We start from the raw sequence: 24,885 nt of genomic DNA, 5'->3' as shown, positions 1-24,885 counted from the left end.
CATACGACTCGGCTTGTTCTGCCTGGACTTCCCACTCCCGTTTTCCACCGGCTCATGGATATTCATGAGGAGCTCTGGGGGCGTGATCATGGGCGGAGTCAGGGGCGGGGCCCCGCCGGGACTCGCAGTGGCTTGGTCCCGCGGTGACGGCGGCGGCGGCAGCGGCTGTAGCGGCAGCGGCGGGGACTGGCGTCGGGGCGCGGAGCCCGAGCCGAGCGGAGCCGGATCCCGGGGGAGCGCGTGAGTGCGCGGGGGCGGGCAGGAGGGCGAAGGAGGGGGCGGGGTCCGGGATGGGGGCGGGGGAGAGGCATGGAAGGAGTGGGAGCTATCCTGCCCGGACCTCGGGTTGAGGTGGAGGTGGGGGTCACCAGGAAAGTTTGCAGGGGCCGGGGGCGCGGAGGGAGCGGGGGTCGCGGGGGAGCTGGCGCGTGTGCGCGGGGGCGGAGGGTGCACGGTCTGGAGCTCGTGCTGGCCGAGCTAGAAGAAAGGGGGGAGGGGGCGAGGGCTTGAGGCGGGGCCGGGGGCGGGCGGAGCTGCTGGAGGGACCCCCGCCTCCTCCTCCCCGGGCCCGCGCTCGCCCCCTCCCCCGGGTCCCTCGGCACGCCCCCAACCACCCCAGTCCGCCCCCACCCGGTCCGCGTCCCCAGTCCCTCGTCGGCTCGCCGGCTGCTTCACAGCCACCGCACAGGTCCTCCGCTTCTGCCGCCGCCGCCCCCTCCTCCTCCTCTTCCACCCTTTTCTCCTCCTCCTCTTCGGCTGCCGGCGTCCCCTCTGTGTCCAGAGCTCCCCACTGGGCCCCTCCAGACGGCCCCTAGCTTCGGGCTGTTCCGTCTTCCCGTTGGCTCTCCCTCTTCTAGCAGTTTACGTGCTGCCCCCGCCGACCTCTCTGGCCCCGGATACGGCCGGAGATCTAAGGGTCCATAGGGGCGACTCCGTTTGAGCCGATGGCGCTCAGAGCCCCTGCCTCCACCCCCCCGCCCCCCCTCCCCCCCCCCCGCTTGGTGCTGCCCAGCCTCTCCCCAGCTCCTCTGGCGGCCTTTGCTCCCGGGGGGTCAGCTAGTCTCCCCCTGACTGTTCGGGGTCAGGAGTGCTCAGTGCTGCTGCGATTTTACAGCTTTTGGCTACCGCCTTGGTCACCTGGGTTTCCCGGCTGGGGCCTCTGAGCTTCTGCAGCCCCTCTCACCTGGGGAAACTGAGCCCCCCACTTCATTGCTGCGGCCCCTCATACTGCAGAGGTGCCCAGCAGGCCTCCAGGTGAAAGGGTTTTCCGGTTCTGGACCCATTTGTCCCCATTTCTAACCACCCACACCATGTCCCTTGAAATAATGTTCAAGGACAAGGAAACAATCTTGTGTTTTTTTAAATTTTTTTTTCCCCTGGCGTGTGCCCCTCCCCCATGCACACTCGGACTGGCTCTGCACAGTTATCACCCACCCACAGCCAGCAGTGCTCCCTTGTAGTTGGCTGACCAAGGAATTGATGGTCCTGGGTTTCTCTTTATCCTCTTCCCCCTTTCTCTTGTCTGAGAAGCAAGCTGGGGCAGGGTCAAACGTGAGGGGTGGGTGGGTTTTCCAGGGCTGGGCCCCAGGGGTCCCGTCTCAGGATTTGGCAGTCTCCCCAGGCCAGCAGGAGTGGGTGCTGAGGAAGGCACACTCCCCTTGCAGGTGGAGAGGCTTGGGTTGTCCTTGGCTGTGTGCATGCCAGGTGATGGGAAACCTCCTCCTGCCTTTGGAATGAGGGGGGCAGGTGTCTGGAGCCTGGGGGTTGGGGGGGGTCCTTGTGGGTAGGATGGAGCCAGAATGGGAACTGAGGAGGTGGTGGGGTATCTGAGGAGCAGGTGACCAGACTGGGGCCCGCAGGAGTGAAGGAATGGTCTGGAATGCTGGCAGCCTGTGGCCTGGGAGAGGAGGAGGTAGGTAGTTACCAAGGATCTTAGCTCATTGGTGACACTGGATGGAATCATGCTAACACTGGCCAGCATTTGCTGGCTACTTTTTACGGGTTAGGCGCGTTGTGCTGTTTGTATGCACCGACTCACAGAGGCCTCCCACTAGCCTCAGGGACACCGTTTCTCACGTAGGGATACTGAGGCTTAGAGAAGTAAGCAGTGTGCCTAAGGTCACTAGCTGGAAAGTGGTAGGGCCACTCGGCATTTGAATCCTGGTGTATGAGACCACAGAGCCCCTGCTACATACAGATTTAGAGAAGGGGCACCGTCTGGTCCCTGCCATAGGGCTGTGTTGCTTGGTTTAAAATTTCTTCTTCTGTACCCCTCCAAATCCCTCAGGCCAACCCTGAGCTGGCAAGTGATGCCCAGTATCCCCATTTTGTAGGCTGTGGCTATCCCACCCCGACTGCCTAGAAGGGGGAACCCCAGGGAGTTTTCCCCCCAAGACACCCCACCCCCCGGATGTTCTCAAGTCCTGTCCCATTCTCCCAGCCCAGGCCTGGGCCGGCTCCTCCTTCCTCTTGGCGAGGCTCTGGAAATCCAGTGGGAGGCCATTGCTATGGCAACAGGACTAGGCCCTGGCTTTACCTCATCAAATTCCAAGCTGAAGCCAAAGCGATTGAGAAATTAAAGAAAAAAAAATGTATTCCAGATGTTTACTTTTTATTCCTTATTTTTCCGTGTTTGGATGAGACAGCTTGGAGGGAAGGCGGGAGTGGGGCAGGGATGTGGAAGGAGGAGGGGGAAAGAAGGGGGAGAGGGAACCACTCCCAGCTGCAGGAGGGGGGAAGGAGGGTGAGCCGGGAATGGGGAGGCAGGCGGTGGGGCGGAGCCCCAGGTTGGGGAGGAGCGGGTTTTTCCCGTCTCCCATGAGGTGATTCACAGAGAGACCTCAGACTTCATGGCCCTCTTGCTCTGCCCCTGAGTAGATCCCTCAGGCAGGGCTGCCGGCTCCTTGGGTAAGTGGGGTGTCTTAGCTTGCCAGAGGGAGCAGCAGGCGGGTCCCTGAAGCTCCAGGACTTTGGGGTTAGGAGCCTGGAGTTTAGAGAGTAGTCTGGGAAGAGTGGAGGATACAGCTGCTGGGGACCTCCCTTGACCTTCCCCAACCCCCTCTGAAGTTCCCGCTTCCTGTCCCACACTCTGTCCCTGCTAGAAGTCGGAGGCGTCTCTCAGCTAAGCCTACTGCCAGTGCCCAGCCCCTTTGCCTTCTCAATCTCTCTCTCTCCTCCTGGGTCTCCAGCCACCCTGCTCACAACCTCTCTGCTCCCCAATTCTCATGCAGGTTCTGCCGCATGTGATGAAAGTGTCCGCTCTCAGGGAAGGCACAGCCATGGCTTCCCCACCGGCCCGGGAGATGGAGGAGGAGCTGGTATCTGCTGGCTCGGAGCCAGGTGCCTATGGGTGCAGGGTGGAGCAGGGTGGCTGGGCGGAGTGTGGGAGGGGCAGCAGCTGAACCCCAGCTCTGTCTTGGAGGGGGTGGGGGAGTGAGGGCAGGAGGCACGCTGAGGATATGCAGGATGAGTTATGAAGGTTGTCCGCTCCTCATGAGACCTTTCGGAAGTGTTTGCGATCCTAGGTCCCCAGCAGAGGAGAGCAGACTGACCTTTGAGGTCAGGTGGGTTAAACCATGTATTTAGCGGGGGAGGACAGTGAGGTCTTGGGGAGAAATGGCCTGCATCTAGGGGAGGGTTTGAACCCAGGCCTCCTGGCTCTGTCTAGACTCCTTTCTTGGGCTGAACCCAATGAGTGGGTGATACAGGATTCTATGAGAAGGGCCGTGGACATGAGTAATTCCACGTCTTTTACTTGGCATTGAAATGCCTTATGTAGAAGGTAGGTCTCTGGTCTTGTTTTTTTTCCTGTAGCAGATTTACTTCTGTTTGGCTTAGGTCAATAGTAAGTTTGCATTCCTGATCATGCACCAGATGACAGCAGGGAGGTGGCCTGGGTGTGCACTCTGGTGAGGGGGGCGGTGGGGAGACGGAGTGGGGAAGCTGAGTGTCGTTTACTATGGGTGGTGGCAGAGTAGGGTATCTGTCAGAGGAGAGCACTGGACTGGGGACATGGCGGCCTGGCTGCTTGATGTGGGCAGGCAGGCATCTGTTTGTTGGCTCTTGTTCATTCATTTGTTTATTTGAGAAGAACACGTGTGAGGGTGCAAAATGGGGTACAAGGAGAAAAAACATGCCCGCTGGGCCCTTAGGTAGCTGTAGCTTGTAAGGGAATTGACTAACATTTTTGAAATTTGGAGTTGGGAGAAAATGCTTTTGAGATGTGTATGGAAAATCAAGGAAGGCTTCCTGGAGTAGATGACATTTGACTTACACCTAGAAGGTTGTGAACATTCTGAGTTCTTAGGGTGGGAGATGAAGTTCTACTTCCTGGTTCTTCTAACAGCTCCCCAACCAACCCTTTCCTTTTGGTAGGCGATCCTCGGGCTAAACCTCCTGTCAAGCCCAAACCCCGGGCCCTGCCTGCTAAGCCAGCCCTGCCTGCCAAGCCTAGCCTGCTGGTGCCTGTTGGGCCTCGGCCTCCCCGGGGTCCGCTGGCTGAGCTGCCATCTGCCCGGAAGATGAACATGCTGGCAGGACCCCAGCCCTATGGTGGCAGCAAGCGTCCCCTTCCCTTTGCACCAAGGCCTACAACCGAGGCCTCTACTGGAGGAGAAGCCACTCGGGAGACTGGAGAAGAGGAGACTGCGAAAGAAGAGGTGCCCCCTTTGACACCCCCAGCCCGATGTGCTGCCCCAGGAGGTGTGCGGAAGGCCCCTGCCCCCTTCCGTCCAGCCTCGGAGCGCTTTGCAGCCACCACAGTGGAAGAGATCCTGGCCAAGATGGAACAGCCTCGGAAGGAGGTCCCTGCCAGCCCTGATCGCCTTTGGGGCTCCCGCCTCACCTTTAACCATGATGGCAGCTCGAGATACGGCTCCAGGACTTATGGTGTGGCCACAGGTCCCAGGAATGAGGACGGTGGGACCCTCTCCAGGGGATGGTCCCAGGAGGGGCCAGCAAAGTCTCCCAGCGAGCGCCAGGAAGAGCACCACAAGACCCCAGAGAGGTAAGGGGTGGGAGGCAGCCTGGAGGGACGCGAGGGACACGTGGGTAGCTTTATCTGGGGCTGTGAGCTTCACGTGTAGGTTAGGTTAGTGTTCTATGAGCACAGACGGGACCCTGGTCTCAGTCACAAAACATTCCCCCGTAGATGGCCTCATCGTTAAAGATGTTCCTTTTATGATTTTAATGCTTTTTACAGAGTGGATGAATGTTCACGGCAGAGTTCAAGTGTAGTACAGGGAAGTTTATTTTGGGTCTTTTTATACTGAGAGTTGAACTTTGCCTCATTTCATGGACAGCCACGCTAGTTAGCAAAGAGAACATTAGACCTGTTTTAGAGATGTGGAAACTGAGTCTCTAAAGTGACTTTTCAGGGTTCCTCAGCACGTGCAAGACAGAACTGGATTTGAATTTAGGTCTCTCTGAGACCACAGCGTGTTGTCTTAAGTGTGGCTCCCACCGTGGGTGGAACGGCATGCAGGTGCTGGCGTGTGTGTTGGGGGGACGCAGGGGGCAGTCTGCCCGCGAGGAGGAGTCTGACGGAACAGATAAGACGTGAGCACACCGTGATGCCTGGCCAGCGAGCGGCCAGGCGCAGAGGTCACGGCCGGGTTGTAGACTGTTGTGTAGGCTTCCCTTCTCTGGAGTGGGTGCCAGTGTAAAGGGAAGGTTGGCCGGGAGGTGCCCCTTGGGGTGGTGGGCACTGGGCATTGGAGGAAGAGGCTCCCCTCCGCCTCTTGCTGCTCTGAAGGGCAGGGCTGCTGTGTTGTGGGCTGAGCCCCAAGCTGAAGGCCTCTGGCCCTACCCTGCCCTCCAGCCTTGCCCTTCGCTCACCTGAGCCTGCCTGGACGGTCGGGGCCCCAATTCCCCCTTCTTTGTTCCAGGCTTCTGGGAGGTCACACCCTTGTCCCCGGTCTGCCCTCTGGCTTTCTCCCCTTCCTTGCTCTAAGCAGAACTTAAGAGGAGCAACTTCAGCTTTGGAAAATCACCCCCCCCCGCCACCCCGTCCTCCCTCTGCAATCCTTCAAGAAGTATTGGCAGGGTGGCTGGGACCAGCTGCACTCTCCCTGGCTGGAGGAGGACGTTAACCCCTTAGGGGCTAGGGGCAGGAGGAGTTATCTTTCGGGGAACCAATGAGGGTTCTGGGTATGCAGGGTGCTTCTCCCGAAGGAGCGGGTTGTGGGGGTCATTTAACCCTTGACGTGCGGGAAGGTAATGGGGACTGTCTCTCTGGGCACTTTCTCTGTGGAAACTGCACAGCATTTCAGTCTTCAGTGATTCCAGGTAGGGCTCACTAATAAACGGCCTGGGGCAGGGGGCTAACTTTGGGTGGTGGTAAAGTCATTTATGCAGATTCTTGATCCTCTCTCCCCTTGTCCTCAGTGAGGGGCTGCTCCATTCTGTGCCTTCACTTCCTGTCTTATTCCCTCACAGGAATGCCCCTTTGGACGTGGCCTTCAACGGTGACGTAGTTCAGCCAGCCAGCTCGGACCCACCTGCTGATGTGAGTTAGCCTCCTGTTACAAATCAGAATCTTAGTATTGTTTTGTATTTTTTAAAGATTTTATTTATTTATCTGACAGAGAGAGAGAGACAGCTAGAGAGCGAATACAAGTAGGGGCAGGAGAGCGAGAGGGAGAAGCAGGCTCTCTGGGGGCCTGATGCAGGATTCGATCCCAGGACCCTGGAATCATGACCTGAGCTGAAGGCAGAGACTTAATGACTGAGCCACCCAGGCACCCCAGAATCCTAGTATTTTAGAGCTAGAAGGGTCACCTGAGATCATTTGTGTAAGCTCATTGTAGTTTAGGTGGGCACACTGAGGCCTATGGAGGAGGTGGCTTGCCCCAGGTCTGGCCCCGGGACTCCCGATTTCTTGACTCCCAGGCCAGCGTTCTCGATTACTGCAGTGGTTAAGTATGGTTCAGGCCGTGAGACAGGTTGTTACGAACAGTTACAGTATCCATAAGTGATGAGCTGTCTACCCGGATGTGTCGCAGGATCGGTGACTTAGTTGTTGTGATGACTCCGGCTAGTGGGAGGTGTGCCAGTGCCACAGCTCACCAAGGTTAGGTCCCATGGGCTGAAGCAGCCTCTGAGGTCCCTGATTCCACTGTTCTCCCTGGCTGGGCTGCCTTCTTGGGGTTTAGAAGAGGGGGGTTTCCTGTTTCATCCCCACTGTTCCCCACAGTGTGCTGAGAGGGTAGTTGGGTTCACCCTACTTTACTTTTCTTTTTTTTTTTTTCTTTAAAAGATTTGATTTATTTATCTGAGAAAGAGGAGGAGGGAGAGAGCAAGCATGAGAAGGGCAGAGGGAGAGAGAGAAATAGACTCTTCACTGAACACGGAGCCAGATGCAGGGCTTGATCCCTGGACCCCAGGGTCATGACCTGAGCCAAAGGCAGATGCTTAACCGACTGAGCTACCCAGATGCCCCGCAGCCTGGTTTCCTAAGTAACTTCTATCTCTTCTTGCTCACAGAGCCCTTGCTTGTCAAAGGCTATTTCGTTTCCCCCACAATGGAAACCTGACCGCATTCCCTGTGTTTGCTGAGCACCTGCCGTGAGCTGGGTGCCAGGCACATAACAGAGAACAAGGATCACACTGTCCTGCTCTCAGGGAGCTCACCTTATAGTGCAGGGAAGCAGACACGAGCACAGGCCTCCCTGGGAAGCTGCAGATGTTGTGTGTCAGACACGTGCGGGAGACCTGTAGAGGCCAAGAGCTCTGGGCTGAGGGTAACCGGGGAGGCCTAGCCGTGAAGGTAAGGGAGTGAGCTGCCTGGGTGTTTGGGCAGAGGGAACTGCAGGTTCAAGGGACTTGGCACCTTCCTGGCTGGGAAGCCAGGACGCCTGGATCACAGAGAGGAAGCGGCTGTGTGCTTGCGAGGTGTGACAGGTGATGGGTTAGGTGGCTTGGAACCTCACAAGGCACTGGAAGGGCGTGGGCTCTGGGGAGAGGAAGAAGCCATTGAGGGCTGTGGAGGAGAGCAGTGACGTGCTGCTGGCTTGGTTGTAAAGAGTCGCGTTGGTAGTAGGGAGTTAAGAGCAACAGCAAGGGCCAGTTGGGGCATAATCCAGGTGGGAGATGATGTGGCTGGACCCTGGGGGCCGACTCTGGTGGGGTTGGGAGGTGTGATGTGGACGGGGTTTCAGGTGGCTTGCTAGGAGAGCGAGCTGGCGCGGGGTCCCAGATGACGGCAGGGCGTTTGCCCTGTGCAGTGGAAGGGTCGGGTTACCGTTCCCTGAGACGGGGGACTGGGAAGGGTGAAGCAGGATGGGGGGACATGAGGAGTTTGCTTCTGGATTTGCTGATTTGAGATCCCTCTCAGACATCCAAATGGAAACGTGGAGGCGGGGACAGCTGGGTAGTTGTTGGCATACCGGTGGCAGTTAAGATGCCTAAGGTCACCAGGAACGTTAAGGTCACCAGAGGCGCAGGAGAGGTAGAGAGGGCAGAGGGCCCTGGCCCCTGGCGTAGCAAGGGAGACCTGGAGGGGATCGGGGATGGTGGAGTCCTAGAGGTCACACGGAGCCAGCACCCAGCTTTGGGGCTGGACAAGGGTGTGATCCACTTTTGGATGCTGCTGCCAGGTCAAGGCAGGTGAGCCCCGGGAATGGGATTTAGCTACAGGGAGGTCACTGGTGACCTTGACAAGAGCGTGAGCTGGCATGGTGAAGGGAAAAGGCTGTTGGGAGTGGGTTCCAGAGAGAATGGGACGAGAGGAACTCTCTGGATAGATTAATGAATGTAGGCAACACCTTCAGGAAACCGGGTGGTAGCTTCAGAGAGAGGTGAAGTCAAGACTGTTTAGGTTTTTTAAGACAGAAGAAATGAGAGCAGCTTGTGTGCTGATGGAAATGAGTCGGTAGAGAAGGAAAGATCTGTGACGCAGGAGGGAGAGCTCTGAGCAGGGACAGCTCACAGGGACAGTGCTTGTGCTCACGTGCAGGTGGTGAGGTGTGGGGGCTGGCAGCTGAGGGGGGACGGCAGAAGCATTGCTTGGGAGTGTGGGCAGGGGAGGGGAAGTGTTGGGGACTGCTGGGCATTCGAGACCCGTCTGAGGTCCTGGAGGTTCGAGTGAGGGTCAGGCTGTGGTGAGACCCAGCCTTCTGCTTGCTCAGCCTTCTCCAGGCCGGTCCAGCCCCAGGGGTGGCGGCAGGGCAGGGAGGTGGAGATCTCGGATGGGTGGGTCAGAAAGGCAAGAAGAGATCTAGGAACAGAGAGCCAGGATGCAGAAGGGTTGCCTGTGTGGCCATTGAAGCCCCTCGGTATTATGATGGGTGGCTGGTGCGGGGGAGGGGGGCTGTGATCTGGGACCGAGGGCTTTGCAAGAGCCACTGCGGGAGGGAGTGTGGGTGGTAGGGTTTAGGAGCATGCGGTTGAACACCGGAGGTGTTTTTTTGTTGTCTTGTTTTTCTTTAAGATTTATTTATTTTAGAGAAGGGAAAGAGCATGGCGGGGAGGGGCAGAAGGAGAGGGAGAGAGAAAACCCCAAGTAGACTCCCCACTGAACACAGAGCCCTGTGCGGGGCTCAGTCCCAGGACCCTGAGATCGTGACCTGAGCCGAAATCAAGAGTTGGACACTCAATCTGCTGAGCCAACCAGATAGATGTCCCCCTATCCAGAGTTTTGTAGAGAGGAGAGGGGGGGAGGGACTGGAAGGGGCCTTGAGAAGAAAGCAGGACCTTCCCCTGCCCAGGCGGAGTCAGGGATGTGAGAGGAAACAGTGCATTGGAGAGTGTGGAAGGAGAAGTGTGAGCCCCACGGAGGGCCAAGGTCAAAAGGAGCACGGCTTCCCTCATTGTCTAGGGACAGGCCAGGTGGAGTGGTGGGATGCAGGGGTGCCAGGTGCTTGGGGCCCCCTCTGCCTCTTCCTCCTCTTCCCGACTTCTGTCCTGTAGTTTCCGTTATTTCTGTAAGTTTTATCCCAAGAGGCCATGTGTACAGATCTTATTTAATTCTGACCTAATTCTTTGAGATGGATGTTGTAGCCCTAACGTACAGAGGGGAGAGCTGAGGCTCTGAGATCCCAGTGACCACCCTGGACAGGGCGTACGGCTTAGGAGATGCAGTGCCCGCGACTCCAAGGCCTGTGCTTTCATGTCCCTTGGTGCCTTTTCCTGAATCCTGAGTGAAGGCCTGCCTGCCTGCCTCCTGGGGTAGTGGATACTTCTGGGACCTGTGGACACGCCTCCCTGTAGCGGCTCCGCCCGCTGGTGGTCTGGCCTTGCCCTGGGCTGGCAGACCTGCTCGAGCAAACCCCCACCCGCCCAGATGGCAGATTCCCCATTTTCCCTCTCCCTTTGTCAGGCCAGGGGACCACAGACCTTTGACCCGTGGACCACAGACCTTTGATCCTGAGATGAGCTCTGGGGTGGAGGAAAGATAGGAACCACTTGGAATATGGTAGGAGTGAGGCTATGCATGTTTTCTGGCGAGAGGGCCTGGGGTGGGTCTGTGAATCTTAGAAGCACAAGATACTGTAAATCACTTTTGGCATCTTGCCTAGCTGTCCTGAGAAGCCCGCCTTCCTTCTCTGGTCTGTGGAGTGAGAGTGCGAGAAAGCAGCTGACCTGGGGTCTTTGTAGGGCTGGCAGGGGCCTCCTCCCCAGCTGGGCAGTGAGTAATGGCTCTTGACCTTTCTCTTGCAGATCTCCAAGTCCTGGGATCCCTCGAGTCCAGGTCCTGCCTCAGAGAAGGGAGGTTCCACCAGCTCAGGCCTCCCCGCTGAAGTCTCAGGCCTAGCCCCTGGGGCTCCCCGACCTCGCTCACCTGATGAGGGGTCTCCCCGACCTCGCTCACCTGATGAGGGGTCTCCCCGACCTCACTCACCCAAGGAGGGGTCTCCCCAACTTCACCCACCCAAGGAGGGGTCTCCCCAACTTCACTCCCCCAAGGAGGGGTCTCCCCAACTTCACTCCCCCAAGGAGGGGTCTCCCCAACTTTACCCACCCAAGGAGGGGTCTCCCCGACTTCACTCCCCCAAGGAGGGGTTTCCCCGACTTCACTCACCCCAGGAGGGGTCTCCCCGACCTCGCTCACCTGATGAGGGGTCTCCCCGACCTCACTCACCCAAGGAGGGGTCTCCCCAACTTCACTCACCCAAGGAGGGGTCTCCCCGACTTCACTCACCCAAGGAGGGGTCTCCCCGACTTCACTCACCCCAGGAGGGGTCTCCCCGACTTCACTCACCTGATGAGAGCTCGCCCTGCCATTCTCAGCTTCCAGAAGCCCAGAGACCTGTGGTTTCTGGGCCCTCTCCCTGCCTCCCTGTGACCCCAGCATCCCCAACTGTAACCCTGTCTGATGAGGGTCCGAGCTCCTGCTGCCCCCCAAGCTCAGGGCTCCCTGTGGTGGAAGCCCCAGAGGCCCCCACACCTGGAAGTCCAGCCTTTGAGGTCTCGGGCCCGGAGCAGCCCCCAGCTACCTCTGCCCAGCCCCTGATGGAGGGGGGTGAGTTGCTAGATCTTCCTCGGACATTTCCATCTGGGGATGTGGTGGCCCAGGGTGACCTAGACCGTCCCATCGGCCTGGCCCAGCGCCGATTTTCTGAAGGCGTGCTCCGGCCTCCCGGCCAAGACCAGGAGAAGCTGGGGGGCTCACTGGCTACCCTGCCCCAATCCCAGGGGAGCCAGTCTGCCCTGGATCGTCCCTTTGGGAGTGGGACAGAGTCCAACTGGAGCTTGTCACAGTCCTTTGAATGGACCTTCCCTACGCGGCCTTCAGGTCTAGGGGTGTGGCGTCTGGACTCCCCACCTCCCTCCCCCATCACTGAAGCCACTGAGGCCGCCGAGGCCGCCGAGGCTGGTGACTGGGCTGCATCCAGCAGAGAGGAAGGGGTGTCCCAGCAGGGGCGAGGGGCCCAGTCAGCTCCAGAGGGGCCAGGAAGGCCTGGTTCCTGGGTGCAGGTGGATGATCCGGGCATCTCCCCAACCCAGAAGGCGGATGGGGAGAGTGAGCCACAGTCCCCAGTTCCCCTCAAGCCCTTACCAACACCAGGGGGCACACCTGGAGTGGCCTTGTTGCAGGCAGAGGAAAGGTATGAGGAGCGGGAGCCCCTGGCTGGACAGGAGTCCGTGCTCCCTCTGACCAGGGGGGCCGCTCTGCCCGTCCTGGAGCCGGTCCTGGGGCAACAGCAGCCAGCACCCCCCGACCAGCCCTGTGTCCTCTTTGTTGATACCCCGGACCCCCAGCAGGCATTGCCTGCTGAGGAGGAGGCCATGACCTTGGTCCAGGCTGAAGCCACCCAATCTAGGACAGAAGGTCGAGACCCCTGTAGCGTGTCCCCCGAGCCTGCAGGCCCTGACAGCAGCTCCCGCTGGCTGGATGAGCTCCTGGCCTCGCCACCACCTAGTGCGGGCAGCGCAAGGCGGGGAGCTGGATCTGACACCCCGGCAACCTGCTCCGAGGTGAGGACGGGGGCACAGGGAGGGCGGGGGGACTTGGGGTGGAAGCCAGGGCTTGGGTGGGCTTTCTTCCAGTGTGTGGATTTTGTGAGTCAAGAGCTGGGATATGACCATGAGGCAGGCCCCTAGGGCTGTGTCCCTCCCAGCCTCACTGGCAGAGCTGGGGGACCAGAGGCTGTGGGTCCGTGGGAGCTGTCCTGCTAACGTGCCTTAACCTCTGAGCTTCAGAGACTTTTTACGATAAGAGCATTTGCTTTTTAGGATTGGACCACAGGTAGAACAAGATGTGGAAAGTGCCCAGTGCTTGACCCACACTGTGTTCAGTCTGGCTTTACCGATGGTTGCCTTGTGGAAGGCAACCTGGCACAGACCTTTAGTGCGCGGGCTCTGGAACCAGACTGCCTGGGTTCCCTGCTCTTGGCCCACATGTGACCTTGAATGAGTTACTTTTCTGTGCTTCGGTTTCTGCGTCCGTAAAATGGGGGTGACGACGATGAACTCTCCCTCACGTGGCAAAGACTAGAGAAGCTGTAAACACTAAGGACGGCACAGAGTTCGTCATGAGTGTCTAGGAAGTGTTGGCTTTAAGAATGCCCCTATCCTTGAGCTCAAGACTGGCCTTCTAGGCAGGAAGCGGAGGCCCAGAGGAGGCGGAACCTCGTGCAGGATTACCCAGTGAGTTGGTGGCCGGGCGGCGGTCAGAGGGCCAGTTCTCTGGCCAGTGCCCTTTCCCCTGCCAGGCTGCTGTGAATTCAAGGGCTAGGGTCCAGGTGGTTTTTGAAATGTCTTTTTCAAGGCCAGCCAGGGCCGGTAGGGGCGGGGCTGGAAGCAAGGCGGAGCCAGGCTGCCTCTAGGGGTAGGGGCGGAGAGGTGGAGGAGGAGGAGGAGGAGGAGCAGGAAGGAGTTAAGACCCGGCTGGCTCCTGGGAGGTGTGTCTGTCCCGGGCTCTGGGTGACTCAACTAGCTTTTGGGCGGGGCTGCCAGAGCGGCAGCTGCCGTGGAGGGAGCGGGGCCAGCGCCAGCGGGAGCCAGAGTCGTTGGACAGGTCCGGGCGAGGGGAGCGGCCCAGCCCCGTCCCTGCACCCAGACGCACCCAGCAGCCGGGGCGGGCTGGGGGCAGGGGCCATGGCCGGGCTTGGGGACGGGGAGCACAGCATGTCTGTGTTGGAGAGGCTGTTAGCCAATGCGGCGCTGAGGGATGAGGCTGGCCGGCTCCGCGGCCCGGAGCCCAGGGCTCCCCCAGCTGAAGGAGTGAGTCGGGATAGGGGGTGCGGGGTGCAGGGAGCCCTGGGCTGGCTCTTCTCCCATGGCAGAGGCTGTCCCTCCTGTCTTCTCCAGCGATGAGGCGAGGGTTAGGAGGTCTTTCTGGGAAGGGCTAGGCAGAAGGGTGCTTTTCATAGGGAGGAAGGGGTGAGTAGGGCCAGGGGCGGAGTCAGACTGTTCCATGGAAAGGAGGTTGTGGAGGGCCTTTGAGTCTTGATTGCTTCTAATAGAAAGCAGACGCCTTTCACAGCCCTGTGAAGACCACTCTAAGCTGCCTTTCTCGTGGCAGTTAGCTGAGTGTTGCCCAAGGGCTGTAAACATGACCATGGGATCATTGATTGTTCCTATCCGGTGCCCCTTTCAAGCCAGGCACTATGCGGAGGTTTGATTTAAACCATCTTGTTTAATTCTCCCAAACCATTTCATGCAGTAGGAATTCTTCCCATTTAAGGGTGAGGGCCCAGAGTGGTGAAGTGTTTTGCCCAAGGTCACACAGCTGGGATCTAAACCCAGGCTTTCTGTTGCCAGAGCGGGGCTTTCAGACACTGGGCAGTGCGGAGTCTCATTCTGGATTCCCACTGTCATGGACTCTAAGCATCGTTTTGTGTCTTTTTTTCCCCTGATTCCTAGGGACTTCTTGGCTGGGCCCAGAAGGATCTGCAGAGTGAATTTGGGATTGCGGCAGACCCACCTCCCAGCAGTTTTAGTCCTTCCAGCTGGTCCCAGGACACTTCACAGAACTACCGCCTTGGGAGTGCAAGCCCTCCAGGGGACCCAGGCCTTGGAGAGGGAGACTGGACTAGCAAGGGTGGGGAAGCAGCAGGGGAAGGGAGTGCTAGGGAGTGGGCCAACAGGTGTGGCATTGGCCAGGAGGACATCAAGGTGGCCAGCCGGGATGGGAGTGGAGTGTCTGCCCCGGGGGGCCTTTCTGCCCAGGACCGGGTGATGGGAACACCAGCCCAGCTTGGTACTCAGCAGAGTCAGGAGGCAGACGTTCAGGACTGGGAGTTCAGAAAGCGGGATTCCCAGGGCACTTACTCCATCCGGGACGCGGAGCTCCAAGACCAGGAATTTGGGAAGAGAGACTCACTGGGTGCTTACAGCAGTCGGGATGTATGCCTTCAGGACTGGGAATTTGGGAAGAGAGACTCTCTGGGTGCTTATGGCAGCCAGGATGTAGATGAGCAGAGCCAGAAGTTGGGGAAGAAGGGCCACGTCGGCAGGTACGGCAGCCAGGATGCAGACGGCCAGGATCACGTTGGCAGGTACAGCAGCCAGGATGCAGACGGCCAGGATCACGTTGGCAGGTACAGCAGCCGGGATGCAGACGGGCAGGACCACGGTGGCAGGTACGGCAGCCGGGATGCAGACGGGCAGGACCACGGTGGCAGGTACGGCAGCCGGGATGCAGACGGGCAGGACCAGGAGTTTGGGAAGAGAAATTCTTCACTCGGCACCTTTAGCAGCCGGGGTGCAGAGCAGCCGGATCAGGATTTCGGGAAGAGTGCCTGGATGAGGGACTACAGCAGTGGCAGCGCCCAGGACCGAGGCTTCGGGATGAGAGCCCTGAGTGCCGGCTTCAGCCCCGAAGAAGCCCAGCAGCAGGACGAGGAGTTTGAGAAGAAGGTCCCGAGTGGCGGAGACGGTCTGGGCGAGAGCGGCGGGGAGGCAAGCCAGCCTGAAGAGAGAGAGTCGGGGAGCCTCTTTGGCCCCAGCACCTCCCAGTCCCGGGATGGGGCACTGGGACAGAGAGACCAGAGCAGCTGGCATGGTGGCGGTGCCGGCCAGGAGGCAGGGGGCCAGAGGCCAGCCGATGCCGGCCAGGAAGACAGGGAGGTGGGCCGGCGAGGCTGGGCAGACAACTTCAGCCGTGGAGTGGTCCCCCAGCCAGAGGCCACCTTCAGCCCGGGGCAGCGCGACTGGAGTGGCGACTTCTGTGTGGAGGCCTCTGAGAGAGGCCTCCAGTTCGGCATCATCGGTGATGACCGGGCAGGCGGTGCTGTCCTCAGCCCTTCTGGTCAGATCACAGGTGGCCCCTTTGTACCTCCGGAGAAGACCCCGGCAGGGCCTGTGGACTGGACCGACCAGCTGGGCCTCAGGAACTTGGAAGTGTCCAGCTGTGTGGCCTCTGGGGGCTCGAGTGAGGTCAGGGAGGAAGCTGTGGGACACATGGGCTGGTCAGACAAGCTGGGCCTGAGAGATGTGGACCTGGCTGGCCATTTGGAGTCTGGAGGGTCTGAGGAGCCCAGAGTGATTGGGGTCGGGGAGAAGGAGGACTGGACCTCCAATGTCGGGGGGAGGGGCAGAGATCTGGCTGGTGTCGGGGAGGTAGGGAGCCCCAGCCAGGCCAGAGAGAGCGGCGTGGGACAGACCGACTGGTCGGGCGTGGAGGCTGAAGAGTTCCTTAAATCAAGGGAGCGTGGAGTGGGACAGGCAGACTGGACACCAGACCTCAGCCTGAGGAGCATGGCCCCGGGGGCAGGCCGTAGCCCCAGAGAGCTTGGGGCAGGCCAGGTGGACTGGGGCAGCAGTCTGGGCCTAAGGAATTTGGAGGTGCCACGTGACCTAGAGTCTGGAGGTTCTCGGGACCCACGGGGATGTGGCGTGGGCCAGATGGACTGGACCCAGGACTTGGGTCTTCGGGACGTGGAGCTTTCGGGGGCCCCAAGTGAAGCCAGGGAGCATGGGGTAGGAGAGGTCAGCCAGTGCCCAGAGCCAGGGCTCAGGGACCACAGCACCTTGTCCCCGGGCCTGGAGGCCAGAGAGCTGGAGCCCGGAGGAACAAGTGGGCCAGAGACCCAGGGTGAAGGCCGCTCCACCCCTTCCCTGGAGACCTGTCCTGAAGATCCTGGGATGGAGACAGGAGAAGCCCCTGGCTTTGGAACCAGGTAAGGGAGCCCCATCCCTGGGGTGGGGCGGGGAGAGGTGTGGCAGCTCTCTGAAACAGTGCAGCCTTTTTCAGGAGGGAAGAAACCGCTTTCCCCCAAGGACTTGTAGGGCTTGGAAAATTAAGATGGTTTGGACTGTGGATTACTAATTGTATGTTTTTTAAGTGGAGTGTGATGCACATACAGGTGGATTCTTGTTTTGAAGGTGGTGGTGGTGATGTTTGAGGTGTTGTTTGTTGCCCATGCTTTAGGCTTTCTTGGTGGCTGTGTATCATCACTGTGCTGGAAGGGTGTGGGTCCCATCTCCGGGGTCGATCACTGTGCACAGCATCTGTCCTGCAGGTCTCTTGGCCCAAAGCCTAGGGGCTTCCTGGGCCAGGAACATGGATGCTTTCACAGGCGTCAGCAGGAGGACTGGGCTCTGTCCACTTGGCCTGGGCCACTCCAGGTTAGCAGTGGAGGACTGTGGCGCTTGTTGTTTCTTGCAGAGATTAGGAACTTAGTGCTTCTTGCCTGCCCTGTCTTCAGGCCCAGAAGAGCAACAGTTTAAAAACCTGAAGGTCATAGGGCTCTCCCCACCCCATGATCTTGGCCTCCGTGCACAGAGTGAGTGAAAGGGAACTTTCCAGAGGAACAGACTAGTGGTTTTACGAGCCAACCATGGCCTGTCTCAGGGATTTTTATGTTCTGGAACCAGCTGAGGTGATCTCACACCTGGAAAGGGGGCTAGAAAGACGTTGCGTCTGTTCTGTTAACATTTCCTGTTGGTTGAGATTTGGTGTTATTCTCTTGACTGGGTAGAAAGTTAAAACTTTCAGAAGAAGCTAGAGCGGGCGCCTGGGTGGCTCAGTGGGTTAAGCCTCTGCCTTCAGCTCAGGTCATGATCTCAGGGTCCTGGGATCGAGTCCCGCATCGGGCTCTCTGCTCAGCAGGGAGCCTGCTTCCCCCTCTCTCTCTCTGCCTGTCTTTCTGACTACTTGTGATCTCTCTGTCAAATAAATAAAATCTTTAAAAAAAAAAAATAGAAGAAGCTAGAGCTTCTCACTGGGCAGTCGAGGAAGAGGGGAAAGGGAGGCGTTGAGTGGGGGCCGTGTGGTGAGTGGAAGATGCTGATGGTAGTGGCAGGGGGGGTGGAAGGGACCTGGAAGGGTCTAGAGGGAATGGTGGGGGGTGTCAGCCAATGGGTTGGGAGATGCTTTGGGTGAGGAGAAGGAGCGAGAGAGAGGAAGGCAGGCAGAGTGCAGGGACATGCTGAAGGCTGCGGGTTCACAGGATGGGGAGCCCGGAGGCTCCTGGGATCTTGGACGAGTTCCTGGACGTCTCTGAGCCTCACTTTGTGACGTTAGCCTCAGGAAGCTTTCCCATTCCTAGCGCCCGGGACCCTGCTCTGCTGGGCCCACTGCTCCGCTGCCTCCCTTACTTCGTTGGCCTTCTCAGCTGCCCTGTGCTGTGGAAAAGGATTTTTACCATCTCCAGTCTGCACGTAGACAAGGGGTGTGACCTGCTTAAGGTCACAGAGCCTGCTTTCTGGTTGCAGCTTCCTAAACGCTGTCCGGTGTGGTCACAGTGCTCGAGAGTCTTAGACTGCCAAGGAGTAGGACCCCTTGGTCTGCCTTTCCCCTCTGCTTGGGTGGCCCTTGAGAACGAGAGAGCAGGAGTATCTTTCCCTTTGTTCAGAACCGGGGTGGGGGCTTCCAGGAGGCCGCTGGACCAGCTTGGGCAAGAGGAAGAAGTTAGGAGTGGAGAAGGAGTCCTCAGTGCTCAGCCTGCGGAACTTGTCTCCAGCCTGCCTTTAAGACGTTCTTGGTTTCTGTGTTGTCAGTCTGGGGAAGGCTCCGGACTCTGGCCACGTAGGAGACCTCAAGTGTTTGTGCATGAGCACGTGCTGGCAGGTGAAAGCACAGGACTAAGGAAACCTGTTGACCTTTCTCTAGGGCAAGGTTTACCGGATTTATTTGACTAATATCCAAGGAGCTGGTGTTCTGGGCATCTGACTTAGGGAAATTCTACGCCCTGGAAAATTGCTCTTGATAGGAAATTTTGGAGGTTCCCCTGGGGAGGTCCTTGAGGATAGCTCAGAGTAGTCTGGGTTTAGGTCCATCTGCCAGGTTTGGGTCCTGATTCAGCCACCACCTCTGTGACCTTGCGCAAGTTCCTTCTCTTTCTCAGGGACTCCTATTTCTTGTCTGTATCTCGGGAGTAATTTATTACCCCTACTCACAGGGTTAAGAGTTGCAGACACACACAAAGCATTAGAAACCTGCCGGGCACGTGGTGATCGCCAAAAAAAAAAAAAAAAAAAAAAGCTTGCTACTTGTAATTGTATATGTTTGGCCAATTTGCATGGATCTGAGCTGTCCATAAAGTGAAGTCCATGGGGACATTTTGGTCACATCTCTGTAGGACAAAGGTATCCCTGATGGCAGGCGGTCCTTGGCTGGAATGCTGTTCAGCATAGTTGTGATAAGGACAGCATAGGGGTGGGTGGGTCCTGGGGAGAGCTCAGGCTCCTTCTTTGTGTCTAGGGCCACCTTTTCCTCGTGGGAGTTGCTCTCTTGGTTCCCTCGAGAGCTCATGGACTGACCTCTCCTCTCTATGGCCTCCTGGTCATCTTCTACCCCCTCCCCTGGGCCCCCGTGACGTGGGGACCTCTCAGTCATTTTGGGGTCTTTGTGGAGTTTCCACAGAGGTTGAGGCCAGCCCCCTTATTTCATGGGTGGGGAAACTGAGGCCTAGGGAGGCAGTGTGTCTTGCACAAGGTCCGCAGCTGGGGATTACAGGCTCCTTCATGTTCCCTCGGGCCCCAGCTTTGCTGTCATCTCTCCGGGCACATTTCCTGTGTCTCTTGGTCCAGGCCAGCTGCTGCCCCTTCAGGCACATCATTCCAGCTGTAGGCCTAAGCCTCCCTCATTTTGGGTCTTGGAGCCTTGAGTATCAGCAAGCTGATTGTGTGCACATCTGCTTCACGCCCTTCCCCAGCTCTGTCCCTGGAATGGCGGTGGGGTGGGGTGGGCTTGGCTCAAGTCCTGACCCTCAGGAGACCCTAAGTCCAGATGGGTGAGGGGTGTAGATGGTGCAAGACAGGACAAGTCCCCAGGCCAGGAACCTGTGTTTGGGGATGATGATGATGATGATGATGATTTTTAAGGTTTTTATTTATTTACTTGACAGACAGAGATCACAAGTAGTCAGAGAGAGCGGGGAGGCAGGCTCCCTGCCCAACATAGAGCCCAATGCGGGGCTCAATCCCAGGACCCTGGGGTCATGACCTGAGCTGAAGGCAGAGGCTTAACCCACTGAGCCACCCAGGCGCCCAATGACTAATTTTTTAAAAACAGATTAGAGAGAGGAAAAAAAAGAAAAGATTTAGAGAAAGAGTGTGTGTGTGGGCATGAGTGGGGGAGGGGCAGAGGGAGAGAGAAAATCCTCAAGCGCACTCCCTGCTGAGTGTGGAGCTGGACGTGGGGCTCCATCCTAGGACCCCCAAGATCCTGACCTGAGCCAAAATTAAGAGTCGGACTCCACTGACTGAGCCACCCAGGTGCCCCGATTATCCTGAAAACTTACAAAAAATGTAGCACGGTGCTAATGGGTGTGCTGGGCACACATTTCCAGCTTGTTGCCAACAGACTCAGTGAAGAATGGGTCTTTTATGGTCCCCATTTTGCCAGGGAAGGAGCTGAGGCTCAGAGTGGACAAGTACACGGAGCCCACATCTGTGCCCGTGGCCGCACCCAGCACAGGTTCCTGACGGTGCGCTCTCCTGCCTCCCTGCCGGGGAGGAGTTCGGCTTATAGGTGTTCTGGGAGCTCAGAGGCCGGCAAGCTCTCCCAAGCTGGGGTTGAGCCCCACCAGCAGGGGCGATGCACTCCACATTCCCCAGTACTCTATCCACCCTCCCCCCTTCATTGTGCCCCCCCCCCCCCCCCCCCCCCCCGCCCACTGAGCTCATCTGTTGCCCTCTGCCCACGTGGCTGGGAGCCCAGCTTGCTCCGGGTGTGGATCTTTCCATCCACCCATCCGCCGTTTCACATCCCCTTAAACTCTGCGGGCCAGCCCTCGGCATTGTGTCTGCCCCACCCCAGGGAGAGGCCGTGGGCTGGGTGGGGGTACCGCCCCTGCCCCCTCCCTCCGGTCTCCCTGATTTTAAGCTGCAGGGTGAGCTGGCGTTGGCCCCCATCCAGGGCTGCTCCGTTCGGCTGCCTTGCTGCCACCTCCGCCTCCTCCCTCCCTACCCAGAGCGCTTTCATTTCCATCTGTCAGCAGCTTGTGGAAGGACAGACTGACACATGTTCTCTCCTGCCCTCCCTCCTTCCGCCCGCTACTGACTCACCTGCCCGTCTCCCCTCCCCTTCCAGTCCCTTTGGCAACTCTCGAAGGCCTGGCTTCCGGGCCCTGGCCCTGCCAGCCTTTCCCACGCCCGCCCACCCGCTGTCCTGCACGGCATCAGTGTGTGGGGGTGGGGTGGGGGTGGGGGGGCTCTGCTCTGCTGTGGAGGCAGGGTCCTACTGGGTCCTTGAGGGAGGTGTATGGTGAGTGTGTGCAGGGTGTGTCCCTACTTCAGGGGTGGTGGCCCGCCAGCACACCAGCTCGTGGCGTGAGGCGTACGAGTAGTGTGTGTGCTGTGCCGTGTGTGTTCGTGTCGTGTTTGAGGGACCAGCGGGTAGGAGATGCACAGTCTGTGTTGAGGTGCCAGGTGACCCAGCCTCTCAGTGTGCAAACGTTTGCTTAGTCCTCCTGACCAGGCCCCGGGGGCAGGTGCTGGGGGCACAAAGGCAGAAGGGGCCTGTCTTTGACCTTGAGCTGCTCCCAGACAGGCTCTGAGGCAGGGGCTGGTCCAGGTGGGAGCGGAGGGCGGGCAGGGCTGCAGAGGGGAGTGGGCCAGAGGGGAGCGGGCCAGCTTCCGAAGAGGAACTGAGCTGCAGGGGGAGTGAGTGGAGGGGCAGTGTGGGAGCTTTCCAGGCGCAGGAACAGCTTGTCCACACACACAGCGGTCTGCGAAGGCCCGGCATGTTTGGGAGTCCCTGGCTCTTTCATGAGCCTGGGGCATGGGGAGGGCTGCTGTGGGGGCCGAAGGCCCAAGAGCTTGCGTGGCCAGATGGGCCAGTATGTGGCTCATCCTGGGGAGGGTGACCACCCGGGCAGGTGCCCCTAGAAGGGGACCGTTGATGGCAGCCCCCAGCTGCCCCGTAGCAGTGTAGCAGTGTAGCAGTGGTAACAGTTGCTGTCAGTGATGGGTACGCCCTGGGGGCTGGACACTGGGCTTTGCGCTTTGGTTCCCATTCCATTTCCCAGCGACTCTAGACTTAGAGGACTCCAAGGCTTTGGTAGGTGAAGGGACTCATCCAAAGCCTCAGTAAGTGGCGGGCCTGGGATTCCAACCTGCCAGGCTGCCTACCTGTTCCCTCCGTACCGGGCTGTACTGGGCTCTGACTGTGTCCTTCAGGAAGGAGTTTGGGAAAGCCTGGAAATGTGGGAGAGGGAAAGTGTGGGGAAAGCGGGGGTGGGGGGCACGGATATGGTGGAGTGGACTTTGCGGGAGAGAGATGGGGCTTCACGGGTGACCTTGTGCTCTGGTTGGTCTCCTTTGCAGTCCTGGCGGGTGCCCGGCCCGTTCCCCACCCTCTGGCTCCCAGGGCCTGCTGGAGGAGATGCTGGCTGCCAGCAGCTCCAGGGCAGCAGCCCGTAGGGAGTCGGCAGCCTCGGGCCTCAGGGGCCTGTTGGAAGAAGAAGGAGCCACAGCAGGTGCTGACCAAGGGGAGCCCCCGGAGCCTAGTGGGGACCCACTGCCTTCCTGGAGGCCACAGCCAGATGGTGAAGCCAGCCAGACAGAAGAGGTGGATGGCACCTGGAGCCCTTCAGGGGTCGGGCAGGGCGAGCAGGGTCCGACACGGCCCCCTCGGCGGCCCCCCCAAGGCCCTCCTCCCCGCTCTCCCAGTCAGGACTTCTCCTTCATTGAGGTCAGTGCAGGGAGAGCCCAGGTCAGTGGTTGGGCTGCTGGGGCTCCTGTGGGTGATGTAGCTGGAGCCTCGGCCCTTGGCCCTGAGCCGTGTCCATCGGGGGGGGCAGGAAGTGAGTCCTGTGAACAGGGTGCTCCAGGCAGCCCGCTGCTGTTGAGGGCTCCTGCGGGATGGGGCAGGGCCACGGGACGGCAATGGCGGTGATGTTGCTGTTGCCCCGAGCAGGACACCGAGATCCTTGACAGTGCCATGTACCGGAGCCGCGCCAACCTGGGGCGCAAGCGAGGACACCGGGCCCCGGCCATCCGGCCCGGGGGCACCCTGGGCCTGTCCGAGGCAGCAGACTCAGATGCACGCCTGTTCCAGGACTCTACGGGTAGGGCCCCTGTGCTGTTGGGTGATGTCCATGGTGCTGTCTGGGGCCGTGCAGGGGAGGGCTGGTCGGGCTTGCTTTCTGTGCTGAGCCTCCTCTCTGGGCCCTTGCAGAGCCACGAGCTTCTCGGGTGCCGTCTTCAGACGAGGAGGTGGTGGAGGAGCCTCAGAACCGCCGGACGCGGATGTCCTTGGGCACCAAGGGGCTGAAAGTCAACCTCTTCCCTGGCCTGAGTCCATCAGCCCTAAAGGTAGCATCTGGTCCTTCAGCCACCTTGCGTCCAGCGTTTTTTTCTGTCTGTCCGTTTCTCCACCCATCCGTCCGTCGCGTGGGCCCTTCTTCCCATTCCTCCTATCATTTTGCTCTCCACTGAGGGGCCTGCTGGCCTGTGCTGTGTGCTTAGTGGGATGGAAGGAGTAACAAAGCCTTGTGTCCTAGAGCTTCATGTGGGGCGGAGGGCAGCCGGGGGTGGGGACACAAGCCATGTCTCTGATGAGCTGTGGTGGAGGTGGGGGAGGTGCTTAGGTATCACTGGGGAGGTATAGATAAGGGCCAGGCCTGTTGGTGGGGAAGGGGAGATTATTTCCTAATGGTCCTATGGTGTGGGAGGGGAGGGTGTATTGGGGAAGGCCTCATGGAACTATTGGATCTTGGCTTTGAGGCATATGTAGGAGTTGGCTGTGGTTGGTGGGGTGATGACAGGGAGGTGTTCCTGGCAGAGGGAACAGAGTGAACAGACACAGGGCTGGGAATTCACCACTGGCTTTGTCCAGCTTAGGTAGTCTTAATTCAGTGTAGCAGAATTTACCTGAGCACCTGCTCTGTGCCGAGTGTGGCACAACTCTTGGAGGCTTACTTTCAAGTGACTTCCCATCCATCTGGGTAAAAGGACTCCAGAGGGGTCTTTGCTGGATTCTGGGGATGGTGTGCTCTTGGGAGAAGGCCTTGCCCTCTGGGAATCTTCCTGCTTGTTCCTCTGATGTCTCTCTGTGCTTGGGTTTGTCTCCCAGGCTAAGCTGCGCCCCCGGAACCGCTCAGCTGAGGAGGGGGAGCCTGCAGAGAGCAAGCCGAGCCAGAAGGAGCCCGCGGTGCAGCGTTCCAAGTCCTGCAAGGTCCCTGGGCTGGGGAAGCCCCTTGCGTTACCTCCTAAGCCAGAGAAATCCTCAGGGTAGGTGACCTCGACTGGCCTCTATGGGTGGGCCTCAGTTAACTGTGTGAAGTTGGCACTTCTTCCGGTTGGAGGGCAGGTTTCGCTCCCTACCACTTCCCCACTTTGTTCACCTTTGTTCACTTTGTTCACCTTTCACAAGGTTTGCCTTGTGACCTTTGCTCTTTGTCATCTAGGTCAGAAGGATCATCACCCAACTGGCTACAAGCCCTGAAGCTGAAGAAGAAGAAGGTCTGAGAAGTCCTCGAGGTAAGAGTGGGTTCCTGGGCTGGGGCTCTGTTTGGGGCTCACGGGTGAGCAGGGTCTGACCTGGAAGGTTCAGGAGACCCCGTACCACCTTCTAGGCCTTTTCTGTCCCCCTTTCTCTCTGAGGTGGGCCAGTAGAGCTAAGCGCTAGGAACTGGTGGGTCCCTTGGCTCCCCTTAGGTTTTGTCCACAGAACAAGGTGTTGTCTGGGCTGGGATGGGCGAGGAGGAGGGCTTCCATCTTGCCTTCCTCCCTGGGCTCAAGGACGGTCCCCATGTGCTCTTGACTCCATGGCTGGCCTGAGTGGGGTCAGCCAGTCCTTCTGGTCTGGGACCCTTTGAGGTACTAACCAGGCTCAAGGGCCCCACGTGGGGCCCTCCTACCCCTCAGCTCAGCTGGGGGAGCCGGCCTGGGAAGCCGAAGCTGAGGCGGGTCCTCTGTGTGCCATGGTGTTCCCTCCTGACCTCTTCTCTCCCCTCCCTCTTGCAGGTCCTTCCCATCTGGCAGTCTCAGGCAGTGCCCATTCCTGTGGGGTCCCCGGCGAGGAGATGGCTGGAGCCCCACCAGGCCCCAGGT

At 59.0% G+C, this 24,885-nt stretch overlaps 1 protein-coding gene across 4 annotated transcripts; it reads left to right on the top strand.

The window, feature by feature from the left end:
• Positions 1–166: 166 nt before the first annotated feature.
• Positions 167–24,885, top strand: TNKS1BP1 (tankyrase 1 binding protein 1). Of its 4 annotated transcripts, XM_044259332.1 has the most exons (13): positions 1,841–1,912; positions 3,231–3,339; positions 4,375–5,005; positions 6,436–6,505; positions 10,657–10,787; positions 10,818–12,414; positions 14,305–16,562; positions 22,156–22,522; positions 22,748–22,898; positions 23,009–23,145; positions 23,906–24,063; positions 24,240–24,312; positions 24,799–24,885. In XM_044259332.1, the coding sequence occupies exons 1-12, from the start codon at positions 1,880–1,882 to the stop codon at positions 24,298–24,300; spliced, it is 5,703 nt and encodes a 1,900-aa protein (XP_044115267.1). In that variant the 5' UTR covers positions 1,841–1,879; the 3' UTR covers positions 24,301–24,312; positions 24,799–24,885. The 4 variants fall into 4 exon arrangements, with proteins under 4 accessions (XP_044115269.1, XP_044115267.1, XP_044115266.1 ...); XM_044259334.1 differs by lacking the exon at positions 1,841–1,912 and adding an exon at positions 167–240 and having other exon boundaries at positions 10,657–12,414; XM_044259331.1 differs by having other exon boundaries at positions 1,842–1,912; positions 10,657–12,414.

This window comes from Neovison vison, chromosome 7, assembly GCF_020171115.1.
Source record: "Neovison vison isolate M4711 chromosome 7, ASM_NN_V1, whole genome shotgun sequence".
Lineage (NCBI taxonomy): Eukaryota > Metazoa > Chordata > Mammalia > Carnivora > Mustelidae > Neogale > Neogale vison.
Note: the sequence above shows the minus strand (reverse complement) of the source record. Positions and strands in the feature narration are given on the sequence as shown.

Bases quoted from the DNA above. Each gene is read 5' to 3' on its own strand.
- TNKS1BP1 (XM_044259331.1), top strand. From the start codon at position 1,880: ATGCTGGCAGCCTGTGGCCTGGGAGAGGAGGAG. The intron at 1,913-3,230 runs GTAGGTAGTTAC...ATTCTCATGCAG, and splicing joins GTGGCCTGGGAGAGGAGGAG to GTTCTGCCGCATGTGATGAA. The intron at 5,006-6,435 runs GTAAGGGGTGGG...ATTCCCTCACAG, and splicing joins CACCACAAGACCCCAGAGAG to GAATGCCCCTTTGGACGTGG.